Here is a 27,236-nt window from a genome sequence, read left to right as displayed (position 1 = left end):
TTAAGGGCTTTAAGGGTCTATTGTAACGTATTTAACTATCCTCTATCGTTGGGCATGCTGGTAGCTTGCTTTATTCTATCCAAGAAGATTAGACCTTTGTCCTCTTTCCAAGTTTCCATTTGGATACTGGGCTATGGGCAGTATAAAAGGATGATGGGAAGGAACCCCAGTTCCACTTGTCTGAATAATGAAAATAGCTTAAGGAATGGCTCAGACCGGGCACGGTAGCTCACGCCTGTAATCCCAACACTTTGGGAGGCTGAGGTGGGCAGATCACAAGGTCAGGAGTTCAAGTCCGGCCTGGCCAACGTGGTGAAACCCCGTCTGTACTAAAAAATACAAAAATTATCTGGGCATGGTGGTGTATGCCTGTAATGCCAGTTGCTCAGGAGGCTGAGGCAGGAGAATTGCTTGAACCTGGAGGTGGAGGTTGCAGTGAGCCAAGATCACGCCATTGCACTCCAGTCTGGGCAGTAGAGTGAGGATCTGTCCCAAAAAAAAAAAAAAAAAAAAAAAAAGGAATGGCTGTCTTCCTCCTTTGTTCCATGGGCAGGGTGAGTCCCTGTTCATGGTCTTGGAATTCTAAACCCCTCCAATCCCCATGTAGGGCAGGCTGTGGTACCAGGTCTCATGAGGGTTCACCTCATGCTTTCTTTGCTGCAAGCCTGGGGCTAGAGAGGCAGATAACCCCTGCCAGATTTCCTACATCCAGGTTCCCCTAGAGGCTTCCTTTAGGCCCTCATGGATTGTAAATGTGAGCCCAATCAATGGTTTCATGGAATTCTTGCCATCATGGCAGCCTCTCCCCCAGTGACCAGAACATCCTTCAGGCAGGTGGCCCTGGCCTGCCTCTGGTCCCAGGACTTCAATGTGTTAGTGGTGGGACCATTTGGTGGGAGGGTTGGTTCAGAACATTCATCCTTGCTTCCATTCTCTGGATATCTCATATCAACACTGAGTGAGTGTATCCGGCTTATCATGTAGTTTTTTTCACAAATGTGGATTGCTGACCACATGCCAAGCCCTGAGACAGCGCTCAGGATATTATCATAAAATGCTTCCTCACACATCATCTTACTTAATCCTCAACACAAGCCTCTGAGAAGAGTGTTATTACTGAGCCCCTTTTACAGATGGGCAAATTAAGCTTCAGAGGAGTTAAATGGTTGCGTTCGATGCTGTAGCTCCTGAGCACTGTAGCCATTGTGCCTACCCGGGGTGTTTGAAGCCCTGTGTTTTTTCTTCTGGAGTGCTCTTGGGAGTTGTTGATGTATGAATATTTATGTTACAACAGCGGAATCTGCAGAGCCTCGGGCCGGCTTACCAGGCTGAGAAAGCCACACCTTGGCCCTTTCAGTCTGGTATTTTTATAATCAATAACATGTCTGCTGGCAGTGTCTGCTTCCACTCTCTGCCACCCAGTCTGCGTTTTCAGAGCATTTCTGGCTGTCTGTCCTCCGGGTGTGTCTGTAATTCTGATGGCCTTACTCTTGGTTCTCCATCTTAACCCCATATTCCTTTTCTAGATGTTTATATTACAAGGCTTTGTGAAGACTTTCATGATAAATTCTGTTCATAGCCTCTTTCCCTGCATGGAATATAAATGACTGTGGTGTGCTGGCAGGAAGTCTTCAAAAATTTCACTTAATGAGAAATTCTCAGGGATAGTTTAGTTTCTAAATTCAAGCAGGGAGGTAGTGTTATCCCCACACCACTCTCTCCCACACTCATTTAAGTTATTTAGCAGTTGCTTTGGCATCAAAAACATAAACTATCTAAGGATTTTTGAGAAATACACTGTGGCCCTTTTATACATGGATGGCAGGAGGGTAAAATGGTGCATATTTAAAATTTTTAATTTTTTTTTTTTTTTTGCTGAGGGTAGACAGTTTGGCAATCAAAAACCTTTAAAACTATGTGTATTCTGTGACCCAGAAATTCAAATTCAAAGAATTTCTAAGAAATAAAGACGTGCTCTCAAATGTTCAACTATGAGGATTTTAATCACAGCATCATTTACGTCAGCAAACATCTTAAAACAACATAGGCATTCAACGCTAGAGGATTTAAAAACTAAATTATATCACTTTTTTTCATAGAATGTTATGTAGCTGTTAAAAGGATGCTTTACTTCATTTATTATTTTTTCTTGAAATGGAAATATATTCACAATATTGGTCTTCTAATGAAACATAAAAGGCTTTGAAACAAGATTATTCCCTTTGAAGTCACAATAAAAAAGAAAAGAAAGACAATGAATGTGTCTTTCATTCACAGAGAGAAGAATCTGGAAGTAGATGGTAATTTCTGAGTAATGAGATGATAATTTCACCTTCTCCCCTTTTTGCATAGCTGTGGTTTCTATTTCATCTACAGTGAAGTGTATTCCTTCTCTAACAAAGAAAAACAGATTTATTTAAAGAGAGTCAGTATAAGGATTTTTCTTTCCTTTTCCTTAATCCCTTCTCGGCCAAGTTCGTTGCTGATGCTGGTTGCCTATGCACGGGAAAAGGAATCAAGGTCAAGCTGGACTTTTCCAGTTGGAAAAAAATTCACCCGTATATCTTCTTTCCTCATGACTTTGGGAATCTGGCTGTGATTGAACTTGGATGAACCCATTGTGTTTTTTATGTCTTTAGGGCAAGGGAAGACAGTCTGAGTTTGTCCAGCTCCCCTAGACTGACAAAATTCAGTACTTTTTAGTTTTAGTTTGTTTTTCTGCTTTTGACTATGACCATTGGCCATGGCAAAGAATGGAGGATAGGGGAACATTACTCCAGAGGCTGATTTTATTGTCTCTTCCTTAATCAGGTCCCAGAGAGGTCCCTGGGGTCATAAATAGTACTTTGTCCACCAATGGATCTTACACTGATGACTTGGAGGATTCTAGAAGCTTATTATTTGATTAGCAACTCATCTGCTGAATTTGTAAAAATGATTTAGAGTCAGTTATGGTGCCATTAAAGATGTTTACTTCTTTAAACAATATGTTAATAACTTACATGCTTCCTCTTGGGCCATAACTCAGAGAGAGATATTAATAGAGATTCCAAACTCATAGGAAACTGAAATCAAGGGATAAATGCCAATTATTGTATCATTATTATTACTTATTGGATAATTGCATGATTCTCAAACTGTGTGCTTGTATACCTCAGGGCACCACTGTGAACTCACAGGGGTGCTATGAGATATTTTAATTTTTCAAGGGAAGTACAGTGATATGTAGCATTTTCCAGACACCATGCAAACTACCAGCTTAAGGTATTCATGGTGTTAACATTAGATCTCACCCCCTCCCTTTTGATGATGTTGTCTCTTTGCAAAGCTGGGTTTTCCACAGGTCCTGTGATTAAAAAGCAAGTATAGCACAAAAATCAGTGTGGAACAGGAAATAAAGGTGGTGGCATCCGATCTGATCCTAAAGCTTGAGAAGTTGTGCAATGGACAGCAGGCACTAAGCTGTTAAGGCATAAATATTTATTAAGTTGTTTGGACTTACTTACTTAATAAGTGGGGCTTTAGATTTATCTTTTGGCCTAGAAGTTCTGTGGAAAAATTACTGAGTCAATAAGTTTGGGAACTGCTGGTCTAGTGATGACCACACTAGCTCTTCTTCAAAAAGTTGGCTGTGTGATTGTTGCTGCACTCTGTACTGGTATACCAGTCCTACCTCATTCTTTTGGGATAACCTTAAATCTACCTGGCCCTAGAAAACATTTGAGCTTGTTGCCCCTTGTGAGAAGAGAGAAAACCTTAAAGCCAAATGATTAACTGGGTGATCTTAGCCCAGATCATTTACTGAACCCTTCCTCATCCTCCGTCTCACAAGTGAGCCTCTGAAAATGAAGGACAGCAAGAGCATTAACTCCGGCCCTGTGCTGGGGGCTTGTATTCAGAGATGAAAGACACCTCTCAGTCCTCAAGGAGCTTATGGGATAGGGAGGAAGATGGATAAGTGGCCCACCAATGACATTGCAGTGGGATGGGCCATAGGGATCGGTCATGCAGGGGAAGGGTGACAAGCTCAAGACTCAGGGAGACGAGTGGCTAAGTGTGGCCAAGAGTCTCTAGGCTTGAGTTGGGCCTTGAAGGATGACTAGGAGTTCACCAGGTGAAAATGAGGGCAGAAGCGAGTGCCAATGGGAAGTGCAAGGATGAGAAGTCATGAAGGAGCATGACTTGGGACAAGGATGGCTGAGATGCTAAATCCTGAGACCACAGGCCTTAAGTGGAAGACTGTAGGCAGGAGAGCCCTGTGCTCAGCTCTGGCCTGTTCTCTTGTCACTGTGGAGCAGTGTGGAGGGTGGATGGTGGCACCAGGCCAGAGGAGGAAAGGGAAGACAGGGTTGGACAGGAGAGACGTTAAGGAGGTGGGGTCGATGGAACCTGGACAAGGGGAAGGGAGCTGCTGCGGACAACTCCTGGTTTCAGGTTTGTAATGGAGAGAACTGAGCCACACAGGGCAGAAGCTCGTAGGGATGCCAAGGACGACAGACCAGAATGCCCTTGGCCTTGCATGCCAGCCAGTTATATAGCTGCCGTCTCTGGAACAGATTCTAAGTCCTTTTTAGGGCAGGGGCTGTGTCTCACTCATCTCTGTATCCTCTTTAATTCCTCCTTAACACAAGGCCTGGCCCACAATAGGTGCCTGATGAACAATAGAAGAGAAGCCCTTTTTAAAATCAAAAGAAGCCCAGGTATAGTGGCTCATGCCTGTAATCCTAGCACTTTGAGAGGCCAAGGCAGGAGGATCATTTGAGCCCAGGAATTTGAGACCAGCCTGGGAAATGTAGCGAAATCCTGTCTCTACAAAAAATACAAAAATTAGGGCCAGGTGCAGTGGCTCATGCCTGTAATCCTAGAACTTTGGGAGGCTGAGGAGGGCGGATCACAGGGTCAGGAGTTCGAGACCAGGCTGATCAACATGGTGAAAGCCTGTCTCTACTAAAAATACAAAAATTAGCCAGCCACGCCTGTAATTTCACCTACTCAGGAGGGGAGGCAGGAGAATCTCTTGAACCCAGGAGGCGGAGGTTGCAGTGAGCTGAGATAACGCCACTGCACTCCAGCCTGGGTGACAGAGGGAGACTCCATCTAAACAACAACAACAAAAAAAATTAGCCGAGCATGGTGGCATGTGCCTGTAGTCCCAGCTACTCAGGATGCTGAGGTGTGAGGATCACTTGAGCCTGGGAGGCAGGGGTTGCAGTGAGCGGAGATTGTCCCATCACACTCTAGCCTGGGCAACAGAGTGAGGAGAACTTGTCTCAAAAAAGTAAATAAATAAAATAAAAATAAAATCAAAAGAAGTGGTACAGGTACACAACTAGAAGCTGTTACACAGCCCAGTTATCTGGAAAGCCCAAAACGTGCTGTATTTCCAAGGTTCAGTGGCATGAAATAGTCAACATTAGAAAGGAAAAAAATCCCAACTCCTCAGTAGCTTGAGTAAGTCTCTCAGACACTTCTCTTTGTACTGAACCCACTTCCGAATTGACTTCTCAAGAATAGATCTGGGCCAGGCGCGGTGGCTCACACCTGTGATCCCAGCACTTTGGGAGGCTGAGGTAGGCAGATCACGAGGTCAGGAGATCAAGACCATCCTGCCCAACATGGTGAAACCCCATCGCTACTAAAAATACAAAAAAATTAGCTGAGCACGGTGGTGCGCACCTGTAGTCCCAGCTACTCGGGGAGGCTGAGGCAGGAGAATCGCTTGAACCCAGGAGGCGGAGGTTGCAGTGAGTTGAGATCGCACCACTGCACTCCAGCCTGGTAACAGATTAAGACTCCGTCTTAAAAAAAAAAGAAAGAAAGAAAGAAAGAAAAGATCCTATAACCTGAGCAGAAAAAATCATGGTCACCTCCAGAGCAGAGAATCTGTCTACTCAGAGCCTTTGAGCCTTTGACTTTGGACCTGCAGATACCTGGGCAATGCAGGCTTCTGCAATCCTCTGGTCCTTCTGTCACATTGTTGCGTCTTAGTGTGATGCATCTCTCTTTGGGATCTACATAGTCTTAGAAGCATGCAACTATTCATGTGGGAGGATGCAAAAGTTTAGGATAAGAATATTGCGTACTCTTGAAATGTCAACTTCACTTAAAGGTTTTTTATTTTTTTTCATATTTGTATTAAAGCCAATATGATTAGGTTATGGAGTGAATGTAAAATTTGTATGTACTCTTAAGATAGAACATAAGATGCTGAAGAAATGCCATTTCTTTGCTGTGGGCCATTGTGGGCACTTCAGTGGGAAGGTTGGAGAATCATGGTGTGAAGTGACAACAAGGCCACATCTGTGCTTGGTCACTGGGGGTGACCATGTTTTTGTTTGCTCAGGTTACAGGATCCCTCCTTGAGGAAACGACTCGGAAGTGGGCTCAGTACAAACAGGCATGTCTGAGAGACTTACTCAAGGAACCTTCTGGTAAGCATGTGTATTAGTTATCCGTGGCTGTGTAACAAATTGCCCCAAAGCTTAGCGGCTCAAAACAATAATTAGTCACTTATTACTTCTCATAGTTTCTGTGGGTGAGGAATTCAGACAGGGCACACTGGGGATGGCTTGTTTCCGCTCTGTAATGTCTAGAGTTTAGCTGGAAGACTCCCATGGCCTCTACACTTTGCCGGGGCTTCCATACAGCATGATGGTGAGGTCTCTAAGGGCCTGCCTGACCAGAGGCCAGATTGCCTTTTATGACTTGGCCTTGGAAGTCATACAAGATCACTTCGGCCATGTTCAACTGGTCAGACAGCTACAAAGCTCTACTCAGGCTAACAGTACAGAAACACAGACCCCATGCCCCACTGTAAGGAAACATATGAAACCACATGTATGTGGATGTGGCCATCTTTGATAAAAGCCATCTGCCATGGCACACTCATCACCTGATCATATGACATGATTATCTGCTGTAGATTAGCCTGGGAATCTGTTAAAGGAATGGGGGGCGGGGGTTGGGGGGGCGCGGGTCTCCCATCTCCCAGGGCATTAACTAAATCTGAATAGTAACATTTCTCTTATCCAAGCCTACACTAAGTTCAGAACATTCTAGCGGATATGTAATTGTTGTCTGCAGGCTGACTCTTCAGGTGCAGCCACGTGCACCATGCCCACCTCCAAAAGAAAGAAAGAAGAAAGTACCTTGGCCCATTGCCTCTGAGCCTACTGAGGACAATCCCCAGCTCCGGCTGCTTTCAGATCATTTTATTCAGAGGCCTTGAGATTGACAGGACACTGTGAACTCTCCCTGTCTTTCTTCACCCAAAGGCAGTCCCAGGCTTCAAGCCCTTCCCAGCTCCCTTTGAAGACCTCATGGGCCCAGGCAGGTGGTAGTCAAGCCTTGAGATCAGCTGCAGGAACCACCTCTCGCTTTGGAGAACACTGCTTTCTGAGATCAAGGTAAGGCAGGCTTTCATCCAGAGCCATGCCATGCACAGCTCAGGTGAGCACTGCCTTACCCAGACCAGGTGCTGACACCTGGCAGCCAGGTCGACATGGTGTCCCAAGCCAGCTCATAACCTAGCACCATGGTGTTTCTAAGATTTCAATGCCAGAAACCTGGCCTTTTTTTTTTTTTTGAGACAGAGTCTCACTCTGTTGCCAGGCTGGAGTGCAGTGGCGCAATCTCAGCTCACTGCAACCTCCAACTCCCTGGTTCAAGAGATTCTCCTGCCTCAGCCTCCTGAGTAGCTGGGATTACAGGTGCCCGCCACCACTCCCGGCTAATTTTTGTGTTTTTAGCAGAGACGGGGTTTCACCATGTTGGCCAGGATGGTCTCGATCCCCTGACCTCGTGATCCAGAATCCTGGCCATTTTAGCCTAATAGGGAGCAGATGGTGGGGAATGATGCTTGACTTCCAGGAGTCAAGAGCCTGTAATATTAGAAGTTTGGGACCTAGTCTGAAATACTTCCATTTGATTCTGGGAGGCCCATAAGGTGGAGTTTTAAGGTTGTTGCTTCCCATTGCCAAACACCAGGGTAAATCATCCCCTGAGATGGTCCAAGTATCTAATAATGATCATTGAATTAGTGCTCAAATGGAGAGATATGGCAAATGGAGAGATATGACTATATAGTACTTGTGTTGGTTATGTGTGACCAAGGACCTTGATCTTGATCCTCCGTATTCCGCTGGTCGTTTTGCACATTCACAGAGTAAGTGTGCCCTGGGATCTAATTGGTGAAGGTTTGATGATTATTTAGCTGATTGTGGAACATAAGGCACTGGCTCAGCCTCCAAGTGTCCTCCTGTCCCCAAGTTTCTGTGAAAGTTTAGTTCATGTCGGTGGCTGGGCGTGGTGTCTCATGCCTATAATCCCAGCACTTTGGGAGGCCGAGGTGGGCAGATCACTTGAGGTCAGGAGTTTGAGACCAGCCTGGCCAACATAGTGAAACCCTGTCTCTACTAAAAATACAAAAATTAGCTGGGCATGGTGGCACATGCCTGTAGTCCTAGCTACTCTGGAGGCTGAGGCAGGAGAGTCGCTTGAGCCTGGGACGTGGAGGTTGCGGTGAGACGAGATCACGCCATTGTACTCCAGCCTGGGCAATAGAGTGAGACTCCATCTCCAAAAAAAACAGAAAGAAAGTTTAGTTCATGTCAAATAAAGCAAAATCAGCATGATGTGTACATTGACGTAATTGACCGGAGGTCAAGTTGGGCAGACGAATGCACATTCTTTGGGACTGCATTCAGCATTCCTGTGGTCCCCAAATCATTCCCCATCCTTGACTCATCTAGAGAGTGGGGCACCCATGCTGGTTTCTGCACAGTTTCTGCTGGTTTCTGCACTGGTTTCCAGCTTCCAGTGCCAGGAAGGTGGGCTCCCACGGTGCCTCTGCCTCCATCAGTGGCATCCCTGTGCTAAAACACTGATGTTTATCAGACCCTTCTTCTCTCTGTAGGCATATTTTGTAACGGGACATTTGATCAGTACGTGTGTTGGCCTCATTCTTCTCCTGGAAATGTCTCTGTACCCTGCCCTTCATACTTACCTTGGTGGAGTGAAGGTAATAAGTCTTATTTTTACCAATTTTCCCCAACCAAGTGCTTTTCTGAAGTCCTCTTCCCCCACAAACAGTCCCCGTCTAAGCTCTCAGTAATACATCTTCCTTCTGTAATTTTTCTGTTCCTGGATGTTCTGTTTATTTTTATGTATGTATGTATGTATATATTTATTTTTATTTATCTTTGTGGTTGCATAGTAGGTGTATATATTTGTGGGATACATGAGATGTTTTGATACAGGCATGCAATGTGAATAAGCATGGAGAATGGGGTATCCATCCCCTCAAGCATTTATCTTTTCAGTTACAAACAATCCAATTACACTCCTTAAGTTATTTCAAAATGGAGGATTAAGTTATTATTATTATTATTATTACTATTATATATCTATTTTTTGAGATGAAATCTCACTCTGTCGCCCAGGCTGGAGTGTGGTGGCGCGATCTCAGCTCACTGCAACCTCCGCCTCCCAGGTTCAAGCGATTCTCCTGCCTCAGCCTCCCGAGTAGCTGTGACTACAGGCATCCACCGCCACCACACTCGGCTAATTTTTTTGTATTTTTAGTAGAGACAGGATTTCACCGTGTTAGCCAGGATGGTCTCAGTCTCCTGACCTCAGGTGATCCACCTGCCTCGGCCTCCCAAAGTGCTGGGATTACAGGCGTGAGCACCGCGCCTGGCCGATTAAGTTATTATTGACTATCATCACCAGTTGTGCTATCAAAGAGTAGATCTTATTCATTCTTTCTATTTTTTCTACCCATCATCCCTCCCCACCTCCACTGTCCCAGCCGCCCACTACCCTTCCCAGCCTCTGGCAACCATCCTTCTACTCTCTATGTCCATGAGTTCAATTGTTTTGATTTTTAGATCTTACAAATAAGTAGCTCTCCTACTTTGAAGCTTCTAGAGTACAGATCCAGCAGCCACTAAATTTGGCTGCAGTGGGGGTAAGAATGGCCACTGTCGTGGAGAGGAGAAACAGTTGGGGGAGAAAGATTGGGATGCTAACCTCCACACAATTTTTGGGTTGTTGGATGGGGAGGAAGGATTTTCAAAGAACCCTTTGCATTCACATTGAAAGGAGGTGCCAATAGGTTAGTGTTTTTAACTCCCATGGGACTTGGATGGAGAATTTAACCACTTAGCTTGCTCTGATGCTGTTTCAAGGAAGTAAACATTACTTAGATACCCAGGATAATATCCCATCCCTACCAGCCCCAGAAGCCCGACCTCTTGGTTATTTTATTCTGAAAGAGTAGAGAGGTGATTACTGGTTAGATTCCTGTTGCCTTTGACCACAGACCACCGGCAAATATAAGGACAACTAAAACTGTTCTCAGGAAAGATAAGTGGTTACAAGCTCCAGGCAAAACAAGGTGAGAACCAGCTTCTGAGAGGGTAAGATGATAGCCTTTTGTATTTAATTTCAGCCCGATAAATCATCCCATCGTGCAACTTTGGTTTCAATGTTTTGCGCCTCTAGAGCAGAGAGAGAGAGAGTGTTTAGAAGGAAGATACATTTCTGGGTGGGAGAGTTAGTGACCTATTTTATGGAAGTGTTCTCTGATGAAATCCAGTTGGAATCATCCCAAGAAGCATGAGAATGTGAGATTTTAGGGAGGGTGGAAGAGATAACTCGCTGGATCCGAGGACTCTGAATGACTCAGGCACAGTACCCCTGGGAGCAGCTCAGTGAGGGAAAAGAGCACTGGGTGTGGAGTCAGGAGCCCCGAGGTCAGACCCAGTCCCTCTATTTTACACTTTGGAGACTTTGGGCACATTCCCACAGCCCCCTGAGCTTCCACTTCCTCATCTATGAAGGGAAGGAGAGTTGCTAATTCTGAAGGTCACTCCGAGGAGTCAATGAGAAGGCACTCACAGGGTGCGTCGCACAGCTGCCGCTCGGTCCGCGGGAGCTGAAGCTGAATCCAGGGAGGAGCCCCTTGGATTCCTTCAAGTCTAGAGGCCCCAAACACCTGGACTTCTCAGTAGCATGTGGAGCCGATCCCTACTTCTCTGCTGTCTACCTATCCCTCTCTGCTCACTGTCTACCTGTCCCTTTCCAAGAGCTAAAAACACAGATCCATTCCACTGTAAGAGAAAATGAAGTGTTCAAAAAGCCACATTTACAAAGAAGTTAAATTAAAGCCTCTTTAAAAAAAAATAGGTTTTGGGCTTCTGGAATGTGAAGGGAGTGTGATTTGCAAGAGGTGGGAAGTTACTCTTCCACCCGCCATTCTGTGCATTAAATCTTTAGAATCCAAATGGATCCCTGCAGTGAAAAGAGAATGTGGAGACCGTGGAAGGGCGCAGAGGAGAACATGTGCAAATGCACAGAGTGCAGGAGAGTCCCTGTGAGATGGGAGAGAGGAAGGAGCTTGGTAATATCAGAAGAGGGAGCGCCTGGCGCCTGTAGTCCCAGCTACTCCGGAGGCTGAGGCAGGAGAATGGCGTGAACGCGGGAGGCGGAGCCTGCAGTGAGCCCATATTGCGCCACTGAGCGCCTGATGGCAAACAGAAGCTGTAACTGACGACTGAGGCTGGGGGCTGATGACGAAGGCAGCTGGGTGTTAGTCACTAGGGTTTCAAGCTTTCTTCTGTAGAGGAAGATTATGTGGAGTCCCAGAAGGTGTTAAGGCATAAAAATGGAGCACAAGTTATAGTCTGGGAGAATGACGTTGAGAGCATGCAGCTATTGGACAGAGGAATGGAGGAACCAAGGAGGAGAGTGGGGAAACTACTGCAGTGTCCCAGAAAACAGCATGCTAAGGGTCTGGATTTGGGCAAGGGCAAGAGGGCGGGGAGAAGGAGAAAGATTAAAGTGTTGGAGGCAGAATGCTCAAGACTTGTCATCAATTGAAGTAGAAACTGAGGGACAGAGGGGAGTAGAAAATGGAGGAGAGGAAAACAAACTCCTCTTCCTTCTCCTCCTCCTCCTTCTACCCCTCTCTTCCCCATCTAAGGAATGGTCTCAGGGTCCACCTGGCCCCACCCAAGCCCACATCTCAACCAGTGGGTAGCCAGGTCCTCCATCTCCTCCTCCCCTCCATCCCTCACTGCTGTGGGCTCACCAGCACCCTCTGCTGCTTCTCCATGGCCTCCTCTCCAGTCCCTGCCTCAGATCTGGCCCCCTCCAGGCACCTTTGGAAAAGCTTTCTAAAATATCATTCACATTCTGTCTCCCCAGCATCACGACTCCTACAAATGGCATGCAAGACCTCCTGCTGCCTGGCCCTGCTGACCTCGTTAGCACTCTCCCCCACGTTCAGGGTTCCCTGCACTCCAGCCCAATGAGCAACTCCCAGGCTCTGCATCTGGTCCGGCTGTTACCACTCAGTACCTTGGCTCGCACACCTGCCCAGGAGGCCTCCTCACAGGCTCTGGCCATGCTCCTCTGCCTATAAAGCCCCTTGTAATTCTCAGCTCAATCCTTTTCTCCTTCTAGAAGATTTCTCAGACCTCTCCCCTCAACTACAGACCTCTCCCCTCTGCCTTTCTGAAGCCTCTTTTTTTTTTGGAGACAGAGTCTTGCTCTGTTGCCCAGGCTGGAGTGTGCCGATCTTGGCTCACTGCAACCTCTGCCTCCTGGGTTCAAACAATTCTCCTGCCTCAGCCTCCCGAGTAGCTGGGATTACAGGCACACATCACCATACCAAGCTAATTTGTGTATTTTTAATAGAGACAGGGTTTCACTATGTTGGCCAGGCTGGTCTCGAACTTCTGACCTCGTGAACCTCCCGCCTTGGCCTCCCAAAATGCTGGGATTACAGGCGTGAGCCACCGCACCCGGCCTCTGAGGCCTCTTCTATACCTGTGCAGTCTTCTGTCTTAGCATTTATAATCGTTTACGGCGATTTTTCTTTGCACTCCCCCAGCCAGAGCTGAGCCCTATTTGTATCTTTGCATTCCCAGCACAAAGCATTATGGCTAGTACAGACAATGCAAGTGTCAAGTGACATTCTTACCATTCACTCATTCAACTAATACTTATGAAGCACCTGTTGTATGCCATGCATTATTTTTAAGTGTTTGGGATATATTAGTGACAAAAACCGAGTAAGATCTCTCTCCTCGTGGGGCTTACATTCTTGCAGGAGAGACAGACAATTATCAATAAGCATCATAAATAAGTGCAGACTATGTTTGAATGTGATCTATGTTAAACAAGATGGGGAAGGGAAGGGATGGGATGGTTGGAGTGGGGTGATGTGTTGCACCTGTAAACTGGGTAGTTAAGGAAGTCTTCGATGGCAAGGTGACATTTTGGTGAAGATGTAAAAAAGGTAAAGGTTTTAGAGGGAGGGTGTTCAGGAGGGAAGGAGACAGCAGGTCAATGGCGCTCTATGCGGGGACCATGCCTGGCCTGTTCCATGAAGAGAAGTAGGCAGATGTGGCTGTGGTGAAGAGGGGAGAGAAGCAACAGGTTACAACAGAGAGTTACGGGCCAGATCTCAGGGGGCTTCGTGAAAGGCCAGAAGACTTTTTCTCAGAAAGCCCTTGGAAGATTTGGAGAGAAGCATGACATGATGTGGCTAATTTTTTTTTTTTTTTGAGACAGAGTCTCCCTCTGTCACCCAGGCTAGGGTGCAATGGCGTGATCTCAGCTCACTGCAACCTCTGCCTCCCAGGTTCAAGCGATTCTCCTGCCTCAGCCTCCCTAGTAGCTGGGACTACAGGAGCTCACTACCATGCCTGGCTAATTTTTTTTTTTTTTTTTTTTTGTATTTTTAGTAGAGACAGGGTTTCACCATGTTGGCCGGGCTGGTCTCGAACTCCTGACCTCAGGTGATCCACCCACCTCGACCTCCCAAAGTGCTGGGGTTACAGGCATGAGCCACCACGCCTGGCCTGTGTGGCTGATATTTTATTCAGCTTGCTCTGACTGCTGGGTTGCCCACAGATGTGAGGGGCAGGACTGTCAGAGGAGTCCCATCTCCTGGTGGGAGGTGATGGTTCCACAGGATGGAAGCAGGAGGTGAAAGTGGCAGTCAGATTCTGGGTACAGATGAAGGCAGGGATGACAGATTAGCTAGAGGACCTGAGGAAGGCTATGAGAGACAGAAGGGGAGGGTGACTCTGAAGTTTAGGGCCGGGGGATTGGAAGGACGGGTTTCCCATCCACTGAGGTGGTAAAATAGGTGGGTGGAGCAGATTTTGAAAAGAAGAAAAAGAGTGTGGTTTGGAGTGTGTTGTTTGAGATGTCAAGTAGACACCCTACCTAGCAAAGCTGTCAGGGGAGTAGGGGGCTATACCCTTTGGTTGTCCATTCATTAAATTCAGCATATAGTTACTGTTGGCCCATGATATGCAGGGCCAGGACTAGGAAGGACCAACAGATTTCGACTTCTCGTTTGCAAGCCCAGCCTCTAATCCTCCAGATGGAGGACCTTCTGGGAGAGTCTCCTGGGATAGATGTGACTGAGTCACAATGGCAGTCTGTATGGGCAGAGGGATTTTTCTCATCGTTTTCACATACACTTTCATTTAATCCTTTCCCAAATCATGGAGAGTTGGTACCAATTATTATCCCCAGTTCCTGATGAAAACACAGGAAGGCTTAGAGGTTAGGAGAGCTAGACCCAGGACACACTCATGCATGGATGGAGCATCCGGCTTCAGCCCCAGTCTGTCAGCCACGTGCCCACCACTTTCTCTTTTGCATGGCATGAGCCTCAGGAAGAGATGCCCCACCTAGCAAGCATCAGGAGCCCAGATTGGCGTCTCCCAGCTGGGCTGAACCTTGGAGGGCTTATAACATCACTGAGTCACCAGAGGCTGTTCTAACTCCAGAGACTTTGGGTAAACACAGCAGACATTAGCAGACCATGGTGTGTTACAAAATTGAGAAGCTTCCATATTTTCCTTTCCATCCCAAATAAACAGTGAGGATGTTAATGAGCCCCCAAAAGGGGAAATGAAAATCCCTTCTCCCTGGGATTTTCCACAGCTCTGTGGCATGCTCAGGGGAACGGGCTGTGTGTTCTGACCTTTCCTCCAGAGCTTTGTTTACTTTCAGAGAGCTCAGGAAGGGCCTACAGACACTGCTTGGCTCAGGGGACTTGGCAGACGATAGAGAACGCCACGGATATTTGGCAGGATGACTCCGAATGCTCCGAGAACCACAGCTTCAAGCAAAACGTGAGTTTGCTCAGCTCAGTGAGGAGGCATCCAGGGTCCAAACCACCCTCCTTCGGGACACCCCAGTGGCCTGCTGGCTCCAGGGGCCACACAAAGAGGCTTCTCCAGCGCCTCTCCCCGGGGAAGCTAAGGAAGGTCCCGCAAAGCAGCAACCCTTGTGGCGGCCATGGAATTTCTTCCACTACTAGGCTGACATGCAAAATCCTAAGAGAAGTCAGTCTTCCAGGATTGATCCTGGCATTTGTGCTTGCTGTTCCCCATGCCTGGAGCACCTGTCCCAGCTCCCCTGTGGCCGGCTCCTTCTCACCATCCAGGGTTCAGTCCAAATGTCTCCTTCAAAGAGAGATCTTCCAGGGTCACCTAATCCAGAGAGTGCCCTCTGTGGTTGCCTTCCTACCACATCCCCCTGACCCACCACCCACCACTCCCCACTTCGACTCCTTTATGGCACCTGCCCCTCCCTGAAATTCTCACTGTTGCTTATTTGTTATCTAGCCCTCTTATCAGAATGTAGATCCACTGGTGACAGGGGACTCGTGTGCCTCGAGGGAGTGGCATAGCACAGAGTCTAGGGTCAGGCAGCCCTATTTCCATTCCAAATAGTAAGAATGTTAATAAGCCCCCAAAAGGGGAAACGAAACGTCCGTTATCCTTGGGATTTTCCACAGCTCTGTGGCATGCTCAGAGGAACAGTCTGTGTATTCATATCCAGACTCTGCTCTTCATGGCTGTGATCCTGGTGCAAGTTACCTCATCTCCGTGGGCCTCTGCTTCCTCATTCATGCCACAGGGATCATATTTGCTACATGTGACGTTGTGAGGATTTAGTCATCAGACATCAGTTTCTTAGGAGAAAACCTGGTACACGGTCAGCATGGTCTATGCAGGCACTCCTGCCCTATCCCCAGGGTCTACCACAGTAACTGGTCCGCAAGTCCCCATGGCTTCCCAGGAAAGGTTTTTTGGATGAACAAACAAATCCATGCTTCAGACTTCTCTCCACGTGTGTTCTTTCCAGAATTCTTCTGCACCATACTTTCTCGTTGGACTCTTGCTCTTCTCCCTGAGGACCTCCTGTTTGTCCAACATCTGCTCACTTTCCTTCAAAGTGCAATGCAAGAGGCTGCACAAAGCGGAGGAACAGGTGTTTGGGGATCAGACAGATATCTACGGCCACACCTTGGTTTCTTTCATTCCGATGGTCAGGCCACAAACAGTAATGAAGCATATACGAAGGGTTAGGTTTTTGCACCAGGCACTGGGAATAAACAGGGGATAGCACGTGGATACTGCCTCCAGGGAGCTCAGAGTCTCGTGAGGCATAGGGACAGTGTGATCGTTGCTGGGAGGGAAGTGTCAGATGCCCAGGGTCATGGAGGATGGGGAAACTGATGCAGACAGGGGACCAGGAAGGCTGCTCAAGCCTAGCCCTGCAGGGTGAGAAGGAGACAGCCATAGTAAGAGAGAGAGCAAGAGGGAGAAACACACCTAGGGTCAAAGAGCACACAGGGCTCTGGGGCCACCTTGAGTGCTGCTGGGCAGGTGAGGTAGGGCCTGAGGAGGACACAGGTGGAGGTAGAGGCCTCGGGAGAGGTAGGTGATGAAGGCCTCCTGTGCCCGGTGAAGGACTTAGAACTTTGCATATTGAAGTAGGAGAGGGACATAACTAACTTATGTGTTGACAGGTTTGTCCTGGCAGATTGGAGAGGAGTGAACCTGTCAACACATGAGTTAGTTATGGAGATTGGAGACTGGGGCCATGCTGGAGGCAGAAGGCAGGGACAACAGGCAGGAACCATGGCAGCAACTCAGGCCAGATAGGAAGAGAGCGCCCAGGGGTGGAAGAAGAGGGAGGGTGGACTCATAGGTTTACCGAGGAGCAAAACGGGAGGACCTGGCTGGTGCTGGAGGCTGTGAGAGGGTAGAGCCAAGGACAACAAGATTGCAGGCTTCTGGCTTGGACCCTTGAGGAGACTTAAAAATGCCCCTCCCTGAGAAGGATACAGGGAGAGGCCTTGCCCTTTGGATTCTCAATATTTTACTACCTAATTCTTTTTTTTTTTTTTTTTGTGAGGCAGAGTCTCGCTCTGTCACCTAGGCTGGAGTGCAATGGCATGATCTTGGCTCACTGCAACCTCTGCCTCCCGGGTTCAAGCAATTCTCCTGCCTCAGCCTCCCAAGTACCTGGGACTACAGGTGCGTGCCACCACGCCCGTCTAATTTTTATATCTTTAGTAGAGACAGGGTTTCACCATGTTGTCCAGGCTGGTCTCGAACTCCTGACCTCAGGTGATCCACCCGCCTTGGCCTCCCAAAGTGCTGGGATTACAGGCATGGGCCACCGTGCCTGGTCCTTTCTACCTAATTCTGTGCCCTAATTTGAACCTGCAAAACACCCCCACTCTCCGCCACCCCCAAGTTGTGGCTTTTTTTTTTAGATAGAGTCTGTCTCTGTTCCCCAGGGTGGAGTGCAGTGATGCGATCATGGCCCACTGCAGCCTCCACCTTCCAGGCTCAAGTGATCCTCCCACCTCAGCCTCCTGAGCAGCTGGGACTACAGGTGCACACCACCACATCTGGTATTTTTTGTAGAGACAGGGTTTCACCATATTGCCCAGGCTGAATTGTGGCTTTATTTCATGATTTAGTTGGAATTCTTTAGCTCTCTAAAGTCATTTAAATATTATCCCATTAAATGTTAAAGATATTCTATACAATAAAGTCTGGGGACAGGGGAAGGCAAGGAGTTCAGTTTTAGAAACACTATTCTTGTCACTTGAGCCACATAGCCTCTCTGCAGGCGTCTGTAAGATGGGGCTGAAAATACCCGCTTTGCAGGCTTAGTTGTGAGGCTTCAGAGGGCAATGAATGTGGAGCGATTCGTCCACCTCCTGGCACACAATAGGCATTTGATAGTTGTGATTATTGCGTTTCTTTTCTTTTCAGACTATCTTCCCTGGACCCTACAAACACTTCTCTCCCTCCCTGGCCTCTCTGGTTCAGTCCTAGGGTTGTGATCATAGTTCACTTGTCATTGTGAGTTTTTTGGTGTCTGTGATGGTAGCTTTTCTGCATTGGCTATTTGGGTGGATTTATGTGTGTGTGTGCGTGTGTGTGTGTGTGTAATATTTCATTTGACTTTCAAAAGCCAAAAACCTAGCTTTTTGTTAAGTTATTAAGGTCAATGCTATTTTATATAGTTTATTATTCTATTTATAAATCTAGTAAGTTAATCTACTTTCGTAGAGGTCTCTGATTAATTTTTGTTGACACAAACAAGTTATTTACATATCCTTTTACATTTTAAGCTGCGTTATTACATTTGATATGCTTTAGACATTTAAACTATGTTAAATAATTGTTATAATAAGAAAATGTTTCTTATTTTAAAATAATTCTAGTTCATCGAATACATCAACTTTATATGTTGAGTCTTAAATTTTCCTAAATATGTCAATACTGTTTTCATCACGGTTTCAACTTAAAGTTGAAAATCAAGTACGCTTTGATGTGTTTCATATTGGAAGCTTAATACTAACCTATTAGATCCTCTAATATGTCATATTCTCTAAATAATACCAATTACATACAGATTGTGCAAGTAATTTTAAAAACCGCTATATGAGGGATAGACCAAGGGGTGGATATGGGGCGATGCCACATAAAGTTTAATGTTTGTTAGAGGCCAGCTGCAGTGGCTCAGGCCTGTAATCCCAGCACTTTGGGAAGCCGAAGTGGGAGGGTTGCTGGAGCCCAGGAGTTTGAGATCAGCCTGGGCAACACGGCAAAACCCCATCTCTAAAAAAAACAATACAAAAATTAGCTGGGCATGGTGGTGTGCACCTGTAGTCCCAGCTACTTGGGAGGCTGATGTGGGAGGATCACTTAAGCCCCAGGAAGTTGAGACTGTAATGAACTACGATTGTGCCACTGCACTCCAGCTTTGGTGACAGAGTGAGACTCTGTCTCAAAAAACAATGCACAAACAAAAAACAGTTTAATGTTAGAATCTAAGTGGTGGATATACAGATGTTCTTTATAAAGTTTCTTTAACTTTGGTGTAAGTTTGAAATTTTCATAATAAATATTGAGGACAAATAAAAAAATTCTATACCTGAATTTAACACAAAACATTAGTCAATGTAGTGGTGTGATCAAACCTTGCCAAGATTAAGACACAAAACAAACACTTTCACACTAAGGAGACAAACTGGTCTAAGAAAGTAGGGGTTTCCATCTCAGGAGACATGGTTGCCTGTAGACCAAGATTTGTTTGTTCTGGTTGTCAATACCAGTGGTGTAGGTGTGTTAGTAAATGTTAACAACAGGCTCCCTGCTTCCACCCCTGAAGAAAGAAAGGCTATGATTTGTTAACACTTGCCAATTTTGGTGGCATTAATGCCCCCCATGGCCAATTTCAAGCTACCAGTGTGACCGCAGAGTATGCACAGTAGCGCAGCGTTAGACATGTTTCTCCTCATGCAGATACAACAGCAAAAATAACCCCAGTGGCACTGAACACAGACATGTAGAAATGTAATTAGGAAGTGATGAATTTGGAGTATTTATTGCTTTTATTCTGAATATAATTTATTCATTGTAAATTTACATCATTTAATTTTTTTTTCTTTTTTTTTGAAACGGAGTTTCGCTTTTGTTGCCCAAGCTGGAATGCAGTGGCACGATCTCGGCTCACTGCAACCTCCGCCTTCCGGTTTCAAGCGATTCTTCTGCCTCAGCCTCCAGAGTAGCTGGGACTACAGGGGCACGCTGCCACACCCGGCTATTTTTTGTATTTTTAGTGGAGACGGGGTTTCACCATGTTGGCCAGGTTGGTCTCGAACGCCTGACCTCGTGATCTGTCCGCCTCAGCCTCCCAAAGTGCTGGGATTACAGGTGTGAGCCACCGTGCCCGGCCATCATTTAATTTTTAAGAATGCTCATGTTTTGCAACTGGTTCCCTGAAAATTTGCCAATCAGTTCTCACAAGCCAGGATGACCATACCACTGGGTCTACCAGTGTGATTTTTTTCACTCTTGCCAACAAGTTGAGCCCCAGGTTCATGTCCATTAGAGAAGGCTGATCGTATTCAGGTTCAACACGTTTCATAACCTAGCTATTTGGTCTAACAGGAGCCATCTGGTTCGGGCTCTGTTCCTTCAGAGCCTCGTGGGTGTTGGCATGTCCTTGGCTCCCTTAAGTGTATCCTAATCTTCCATCAAGGCGCAGTGGCTCATAAGTATAATCCCAGTGCTTTGGGAGGCTGAGGCAGGAGGGCTGCTTGAGGACAGGAGTTTGAGACCAGCCTGCTCAACATAGCAAGATTCCGTGTCTAATCTTCCATCAGACATGAAGAACCTTCAACTGGATACTCCACATCGTCAGGGAATTCTGTCTAAACCTCTTACTTTCCTACTGGATTTGAGTTAACAGAATCCTGTGATCCTTATACAGTTTTACTGTGTGAGATATCACACCTCTTAAAGGGATCAGAAGGACACCTGTAGTTGGATTAGATCCGGTTTATCTCAAGAATTTGTCTGACTTTTTTCACATCAAAGTTGTGCTAATGGCATGCCTTGAATTAGGCAAACTGTGTATTTTTTTTTCTCCTGGGCTTCAAACTGTTTGAGAACAACAACAAAGTCACAGTTATATTTGACTATCACCCCCAAACCTCTGACCTAGTACTGAGGTGCACAGTGGCCTTTGCATACAGTAGGCACTTAATAAATACTACATGAATGGCTTCACAAATTCTGAGTCAATTGGTCTGTAGGGGGGTCCAGCCATCAATACTAGTTCCAAAGTTCCCCAGATGATTCTAATATGCAGCCAAGGTTGAGAACCACAAGTGTGCGGACACAGTAACACCATCCCCAAGTCAGCAAATGGGGAGCGCTAAGCAAGATTTGAAAACTGCAGTTTCAAAGACAGGAAGTAAAGATTTCTCTCTTCGGAAAAGTGAGGACAAGAGCATTGCCTCCTCCCCTCTGCAAATGGCCATATTTCCAAGAATTCAAATACTTAACAAAAAAAACAACTTCTGGCCATGTTTACCTGTGTTTCTAATAGAGGGTTGAAATTTTGCCCAAAAAAGGCCAGTGTTAGTAAATCTTTGCCCTTCAGAGTTTTGGCAAACAAAATATGTTACGTTCTTCCAACTAACGAGATGCTGGGGGTCCTTATGCATGTTAAATGGCACTTTTAAAGGAGATTGTGTATGTGTGTGTGTGCGCTCACATAAGCATTAACAAGTGTGTTTAGATGACTTAGTATGGAATTGCGTTTAATGGAATGAAAATAAATTATTATGCCTTACTTTGTCCTTTAAAAAGTGCATCTGTTCTTAAATACATAATTTAATTAATACATACATATGAATTGATATATCTGTATATAATTTTAATATGTGGCATGTAATTTTAATAATACGTTAAAATTTTTAATATAATTTATAATATATACATTGATTATATATGATTTTTCCAACATTTTATTTTGAAATATTGAAACATATAGAAAAATTAAAAGAATAATATAGTAGACACTCATATACCCAGTATTTAGATTCAAAATATAATAACATTTTGCCACATTTGCTTTCTCTCTGTTTCTCTCTTTCTGAAATATTTAAAACTAATTTGTAGACATCATGAGATTTCACCCCTAAATTCATCGGGTACCTCCTAAGATTAAGGACATCATTCTACACAACTACATTACCATTATTTCAACCAAGTAAAATTAACAGTGATTTTTATCACATGGCCTATTTCATCCATATTTAATATGTTTTCCAATTGTTTTCCCAAACTTTTATAGCTTTTCTGCCCTAGAAATATTTCTCTCTCTCTCTTACAGCTGGATAGTATTTCACTTAGCATATCCACCAGTTTGTTCAGCCACTGTCCTATGACCATCTGGGTTATTTCCAATCTTTTTCTCTTTCTTTTTTTTTTTTTTTTGAGACAGAGTCTTGCTCTGTTGCCCAGGCTGGAGTGCAGTGGCGTGATCTCGGCTCACTGCCAGCTCTGCCTCCTGGGTTCACGCCATTCTCTTGCCTCAGCCTCCCGAGTAGCTGGGACTACAGGCGCCCGCCACCACGCTCGGCTAATTTTTTTGTATTTTTAGTAGAGACAGTGTTTCACCGTATTAGCCAGGATGGTCTTGATCTCCTGACCTCGTGATCCGCCCGCCTCGGCCCCCCAAAGTGCTGGGATTGCAGGCATGAGTCACTGCGCCCAGCCTATTTCCAATATTTTATTCCTAAAACTGCCACAGTGAATAATCTCAGATGTGTATGTTGGCTCATATTTGTGGCAGTATATCTTTTGGAAGATTTCTAGAAGTGGGATCACTGGATTAAAGGCAGATGCATATATAATTTTGTTAGACATTGCCATCGGGGTTATACATTTGTCCTCCCTTCAGCTATGTATGAGAGTACCTGTTTCCTCGTTGGGTGCGTATCACATATTGGTTAGGAAGCTTCTCATAAAGGTGTCTAAGTGACATAAGATTCACCTGTTGGTACCAAGCCTGAGCTGGAGACCTGATGTTTTGGAGCCTCTAGGAAAGTAGCCAGGTTTTGTTAGAGACCTTAATGTAGAGAACAGTTGAACAAAATCCTGTAAAAAAGTACAATTAAACCAACTGTAGCAGGTGCTCTTGGCGCCCTGCCCGTATCCCCTTGCCCTAATCAATTCAGTACACAGCTGCTTAACTTCTTACCACAAGTGCATGCATTTCTTTGCTGGTTCTCTGGTTCCTGAAGCCCACTTGTTCGTTGAAATGCAGGCCATAAGTGCCATGAAATTAATGTGCCTTGGAAGTCACCTTCAATCGATGACTGGCAAGATTTGGTATGTTTCTATACCAACTCCCTTGGTCTTGGGGTTAGTTGACTCTGAGGATTCCAGAGCTTCCCCAGTGGGATTAAGCTCCAGCTTCCCACCATGGTAGCTGGCTTGATAACCCATGCTTTATTTGTGCTAAGTGCTCCCTTACCCTACCGATGATTTTTTCACTTTTTTTTTTTTTTTTTTTTTGAGCCGGGATCTCTCTCTCTCACCCAGGCTGGAGTGCAATGGTGCAATATTGGCTCACTGCAACCTCCACCTCCAGGGTTCCAGTGATTCTCCTGCCTCAGCCTCCTGAGTAGCTGGGAATACAGGCGCACACCACCATGCCCAGCTAATTTTTGTATTTTTAGTAGAGATGGGGTTTGCCATGTTGGCCAGGTTGGTCTCGAACTCCTGAACTCAGGTGGTCCGCCTGCCTGGGCCTCCCAAAGTGCTGGGATTACAGGCTTGTGAAGGACCATGCCCAGCTGATTTTTTTTTTTTCACTTTCTATGCAAGCTGCCTGCATTCCAATTCTTGTCTCATGATCTGCTTCTTGGAAACCCAAACTAATTAGGACACAGACAAAAAAAAAAAAAAAAAGACATGTCCCCTAATTTGTTCCTAGAAAGCACAAAACACACACGTGTTTTAAAAATCATAATTTAGAAACGAATAGTTAGGTTATTTAATTAAATGTGTTAGCCTCGTATCTCCAATAAAATAAATCATGCTATTCGACCCAGTAATGTCTTGATATGCCACAGAAATAGTCAATTTAAAGAAACTACACCACTCTGTGTGCAGAAGCACAAAACACTTCTTTACTTTCAAGGTGTTTCATAGTCTATCTGGAAAGACAAGATGAATGAAAGCAAAGCATTATTGAATAATACAATTGACACCCTATTTGTGAAACAAACCACAAGTACTTTGACAATAAGAGTTGACAATAAGCAGAGAGACATTTGAGGATTTCTTATAGGGGGTAGGTTTGTGCTGGTCTTAGAGGGAAAGACTTAGTTTCAAGGAGAGGCAAACAAGCACAGTTGGAGACTGACAAGATTGTAGGGATCTAGATGAAGTCCATAGAGAATAATTCTAGAGAGAAACGTGGTTGGGATTGATCTGGAAGAGCTCAAAGTCTACACTGACAGTTCTGCCTCCAGACCACCACTGCAAAAAATGATAACAGAGAAAGAAAAAAACATACGACATAGACATTTTAATCTACAAAAAGGAATGAAGAACACTAGAAATAGTACATATAAAGGTAAATTTTTATCTCATTTAAAAAATGTTCTAAAAAGAGAAATAAATTTAGTTTTTAAAATCACACAAAATATATTAGAAATCAATAACAGTAAGTTGTTTGGAAAATTCCCCAAATATTAAAAAAAATAACAACATACTTCTAAATAACCCATAAGTCAAGTAAAAAAGTATAAAATAAATTAGTAAATATTTTAACTAAATAAAGACAAAAATACAATATGCCAATAATTTTGTGATGCAACCAAAGCAGTCATGGAGAGAAATGTATAGCATTTGTTTTTTTTTTTTTTTTTTACTTTAAGTTCTGGGATACATGTGCAGAACGGGCAGGTTTGTTACATAAGTATACATGTGCCATGGTGGTTTGCTGCACCTACCAACCCATCATCTAGGTTTTAAGCCCCACATGCATTAGGTATTTGCTGTAATGCTCTCTCTCCCCTTGGCCCCAACCCCCTGACAGGCCCCTGTGTGTGATGTTCCCCTCTCTGTGTCCATGTGTTCTCATTGTTTAACTTCCACTTATGAGTGAGGACGTGTGGTATTTGGTTTTCTGTTCCTGTGTTAGTTTGCTGAGAATGTTGGCTTCCAGCTTCATCCATGCCCCTGCAAAGGACATGAACTCATTCTTTTTTTATGGCTGCATAGTATTCCATGGTGTATATGTGCCACATTTTCTTTATCCAATCTATAGCATTCTTATATTAGAAAATTGGAAAAATATCAAGTCAGTGGCCTAACTTCCATCTTAAGAAACTAGGAAAAAAACCTCAGCAAATTAAACTCAAAGTAAGCAAAAGAAAAGAATTACAAAGTATGAATAGAATTTAATTAAATGGAAAATGGAAAGACAATACGAAAATAAATAAATAAAACCCAAACTTGGTTATTTAATCTTGGTGTTGATGGTTTTGAGTCTTTTCCATTCTGGTTTGATTTTTGTGCATTTTTGCCTGGAGTGTTTCATAGATTTCTTCACTGGTGCTTTTTCTTCAGTTTCCTCATCAAAATCATCATCTTCTTCAACATCATCATCTTCATCATCATCATCTTCTTCATCAGCAGGAAGTTTTAATTTTTTCTGTGGAAACTTGCTACCACCTCCAGGGGCAGATTACTTTCCAGATACACTTAAGAGTTTCACATTCTCCTCCTCTTCATCTTCTGACTCTGCATCTTCCTAAGTGCTGTCCACTAATAGGCATCTGCCCTGAACCACACTCTTCAACTGTAAGACCATGGGTGGTGTGATTTCAAAGCCCCCATGGAAACCATTGGCTGTACAGACATTTTCAAAGTTGCCAGTGTTACTTTAATTGGACTGCCTTCATAATTCATTGTCTCTGCGTCAACAATGTGCAATCATCCTTTGCACCAGCCCCTAAACTGACAATTCTTAAAGATAAGTGGTGTTCCTTTTCATCATTGTCCATCTTAAAGGGATCATCTTTGTTGGCCTTTAGTTCACAACTGAAAACATAGTTCTGGGGCCTCCGGGGGCTCATGTCCATCTCCATCGAGTCCTCCATGGGGTGGTGGCACATACTTAGGTGGGAGAAAAGGTGGACAGAGATAAATGACTGCTGCGCCAGGTAACAGCTGTGCAGGACGGAATCACACCAGCCAAACTTGGTTACTTAAGAAGATCAATAAATTTGGTAAACCTCTAGAAAGATGAACTTAAAAAAGGGAAAGAATTAAAGATGAGAGAGAGAAAGTGAGAGAGAGGTCAGGAGTTATATTAAGAGAGATGGAACATCACTACTGATACTTTATAGACATTAAAAGGATAATAAGAGATTTTTATGAATGCCTTTTTGCCAATAATTTCTACATGTTGGATACAATAATTTTTTTAAAAGAAACAAACTACAAAATTTCACTAAAGAAGGAATGGATAACCAGAATAGTCCTATATCTATTATTAAAATTGCCTTGTAGTTAAAATTCTCTCACAGAGAAAAACCTCGGACCTATTTAACTCCAATGGTGAATTCTACCAAATATATAAAGTTAAAATAATGCCAATTCTACATGAACTCTCCAGAAAATTGAAAAGGAGGAACTACTTCCCAACTCAGCTATGTGGCCAAGACCAGACAAACACATTACAAGAAAATAAAACTACAGACCAAAATCTCTCATGAACATAGAACAAAAAATCACATTTAATAACACAAAATTTCTAGTAAATTATCCTTTGTTCACAATCAGGTGACCTGGGACTCAGAGAAAATATTGCAATGTTTCATTGAGTCTTCTTCCAAGAGGTCATCTATGAAGGCTTACTTTAGAAAGGAAACATTCAGACAGAAATTTGGCCCTGTCCTCCAGAAGGAAGGACCCATAGACCCTAGGGACAGTGCTCCCAAGGGCAAAGAGCCTGTTCTCATTCCCAAGGCACCCTCTTGTTCTGAACACAATTCCTTTATGATATTGTGGCTCTTGGTGTATCAGTGCTGGGCTGTGGGCCCAGTCACAGGGGTGAGACCCACCGTGGGCTCTTCACTTGTTAAGGCTCCTTGGCCTCTGAGATGTACCAGAGAGCAATCTAAACTACCCTATTTGGGTGTCAACAAGGATTGGGAAGGAAACGTTTAAAAAAATGTTGGGAGTCCATGCCTAGGCCCTTGGTGGCCCTGGGTGTGGAGCTGGGGGTTGTGGCCATAGCCCCATGGCTTAGTGGTCATGTCTGCTCTTCCTCTGTGTTCAGGTGGATCGTTATGCCTTGCTGTCAACCTTGCAGCTGATGTACACCGTGGGATACTCCTTCTCTCTTATCTCCCTCTTCCTGGCTCTCACCCTCCTCTTGTTTCTTCGGTGAGTAGAACTTCTGCAGACATGTGTTCAGGCAGGTATAGTAGCCCTCCTTCATCTATAGGGGATATGTTCTAAGAGTTCCAGTAGATGCCTGAAACCAGGGGTAGAACGAAACATAGTGTTCAAACCAGGGATAGA

The 27,236-nt window shown here is 44.8% G+C and overlaps 1 protein-coding gene across 2 annotated transcripts in view; it reads left to right on the top strand.

Moving 5' to 3' along the window:
* GLP2R (glucagon like peptide 2 receptor) overlaps positions 1-27,236 on the top strand; it is a 66,280-nt gene that overhangs the window by 2,102 nt on the left and 36,942 nt on the right. The window contains exons 2-5 of one of the 2 annotated variants that reach the window (XM_003818091.6): positions 6,344-6,431; positions 8,915-9,019; positions 15,037-15,158; positions 26,992-27,098. In XM_003818091.6, the coding sequence (XP_003818139.3) occupies positions 6,344-6,431; positions 8,915-9,019; positions 15,037-15,158; positions 26,992-27,098 (422 nt within the window). Of the gene's footprint in view, positions 1-6,343; positions 6,432-8,914; positions 9,020-15,036; positions 15,159-26,991; positions 27,099-27,236 lie in introns of those variants that run through there. The other variant, XM_055101288.2, reaches the window with a different exon arrangement.

This window comes from Pan paniscus, chromosome 19 (assembly GCF_029289425.2).
Source record: "Pan paniscus chromosome 19, NHGRI_mPanPan1-v2.0_pri, whole genome shotgun sequence".
Lineage (NCBI taxonomy): Eukaryota > Metazoa > Chordata > Mammalia > Primates > Hominidae > Pan > Pan paniscus.
This window is presented reverse-complemented; position numbering and strand designations above follow the sequence as displayed.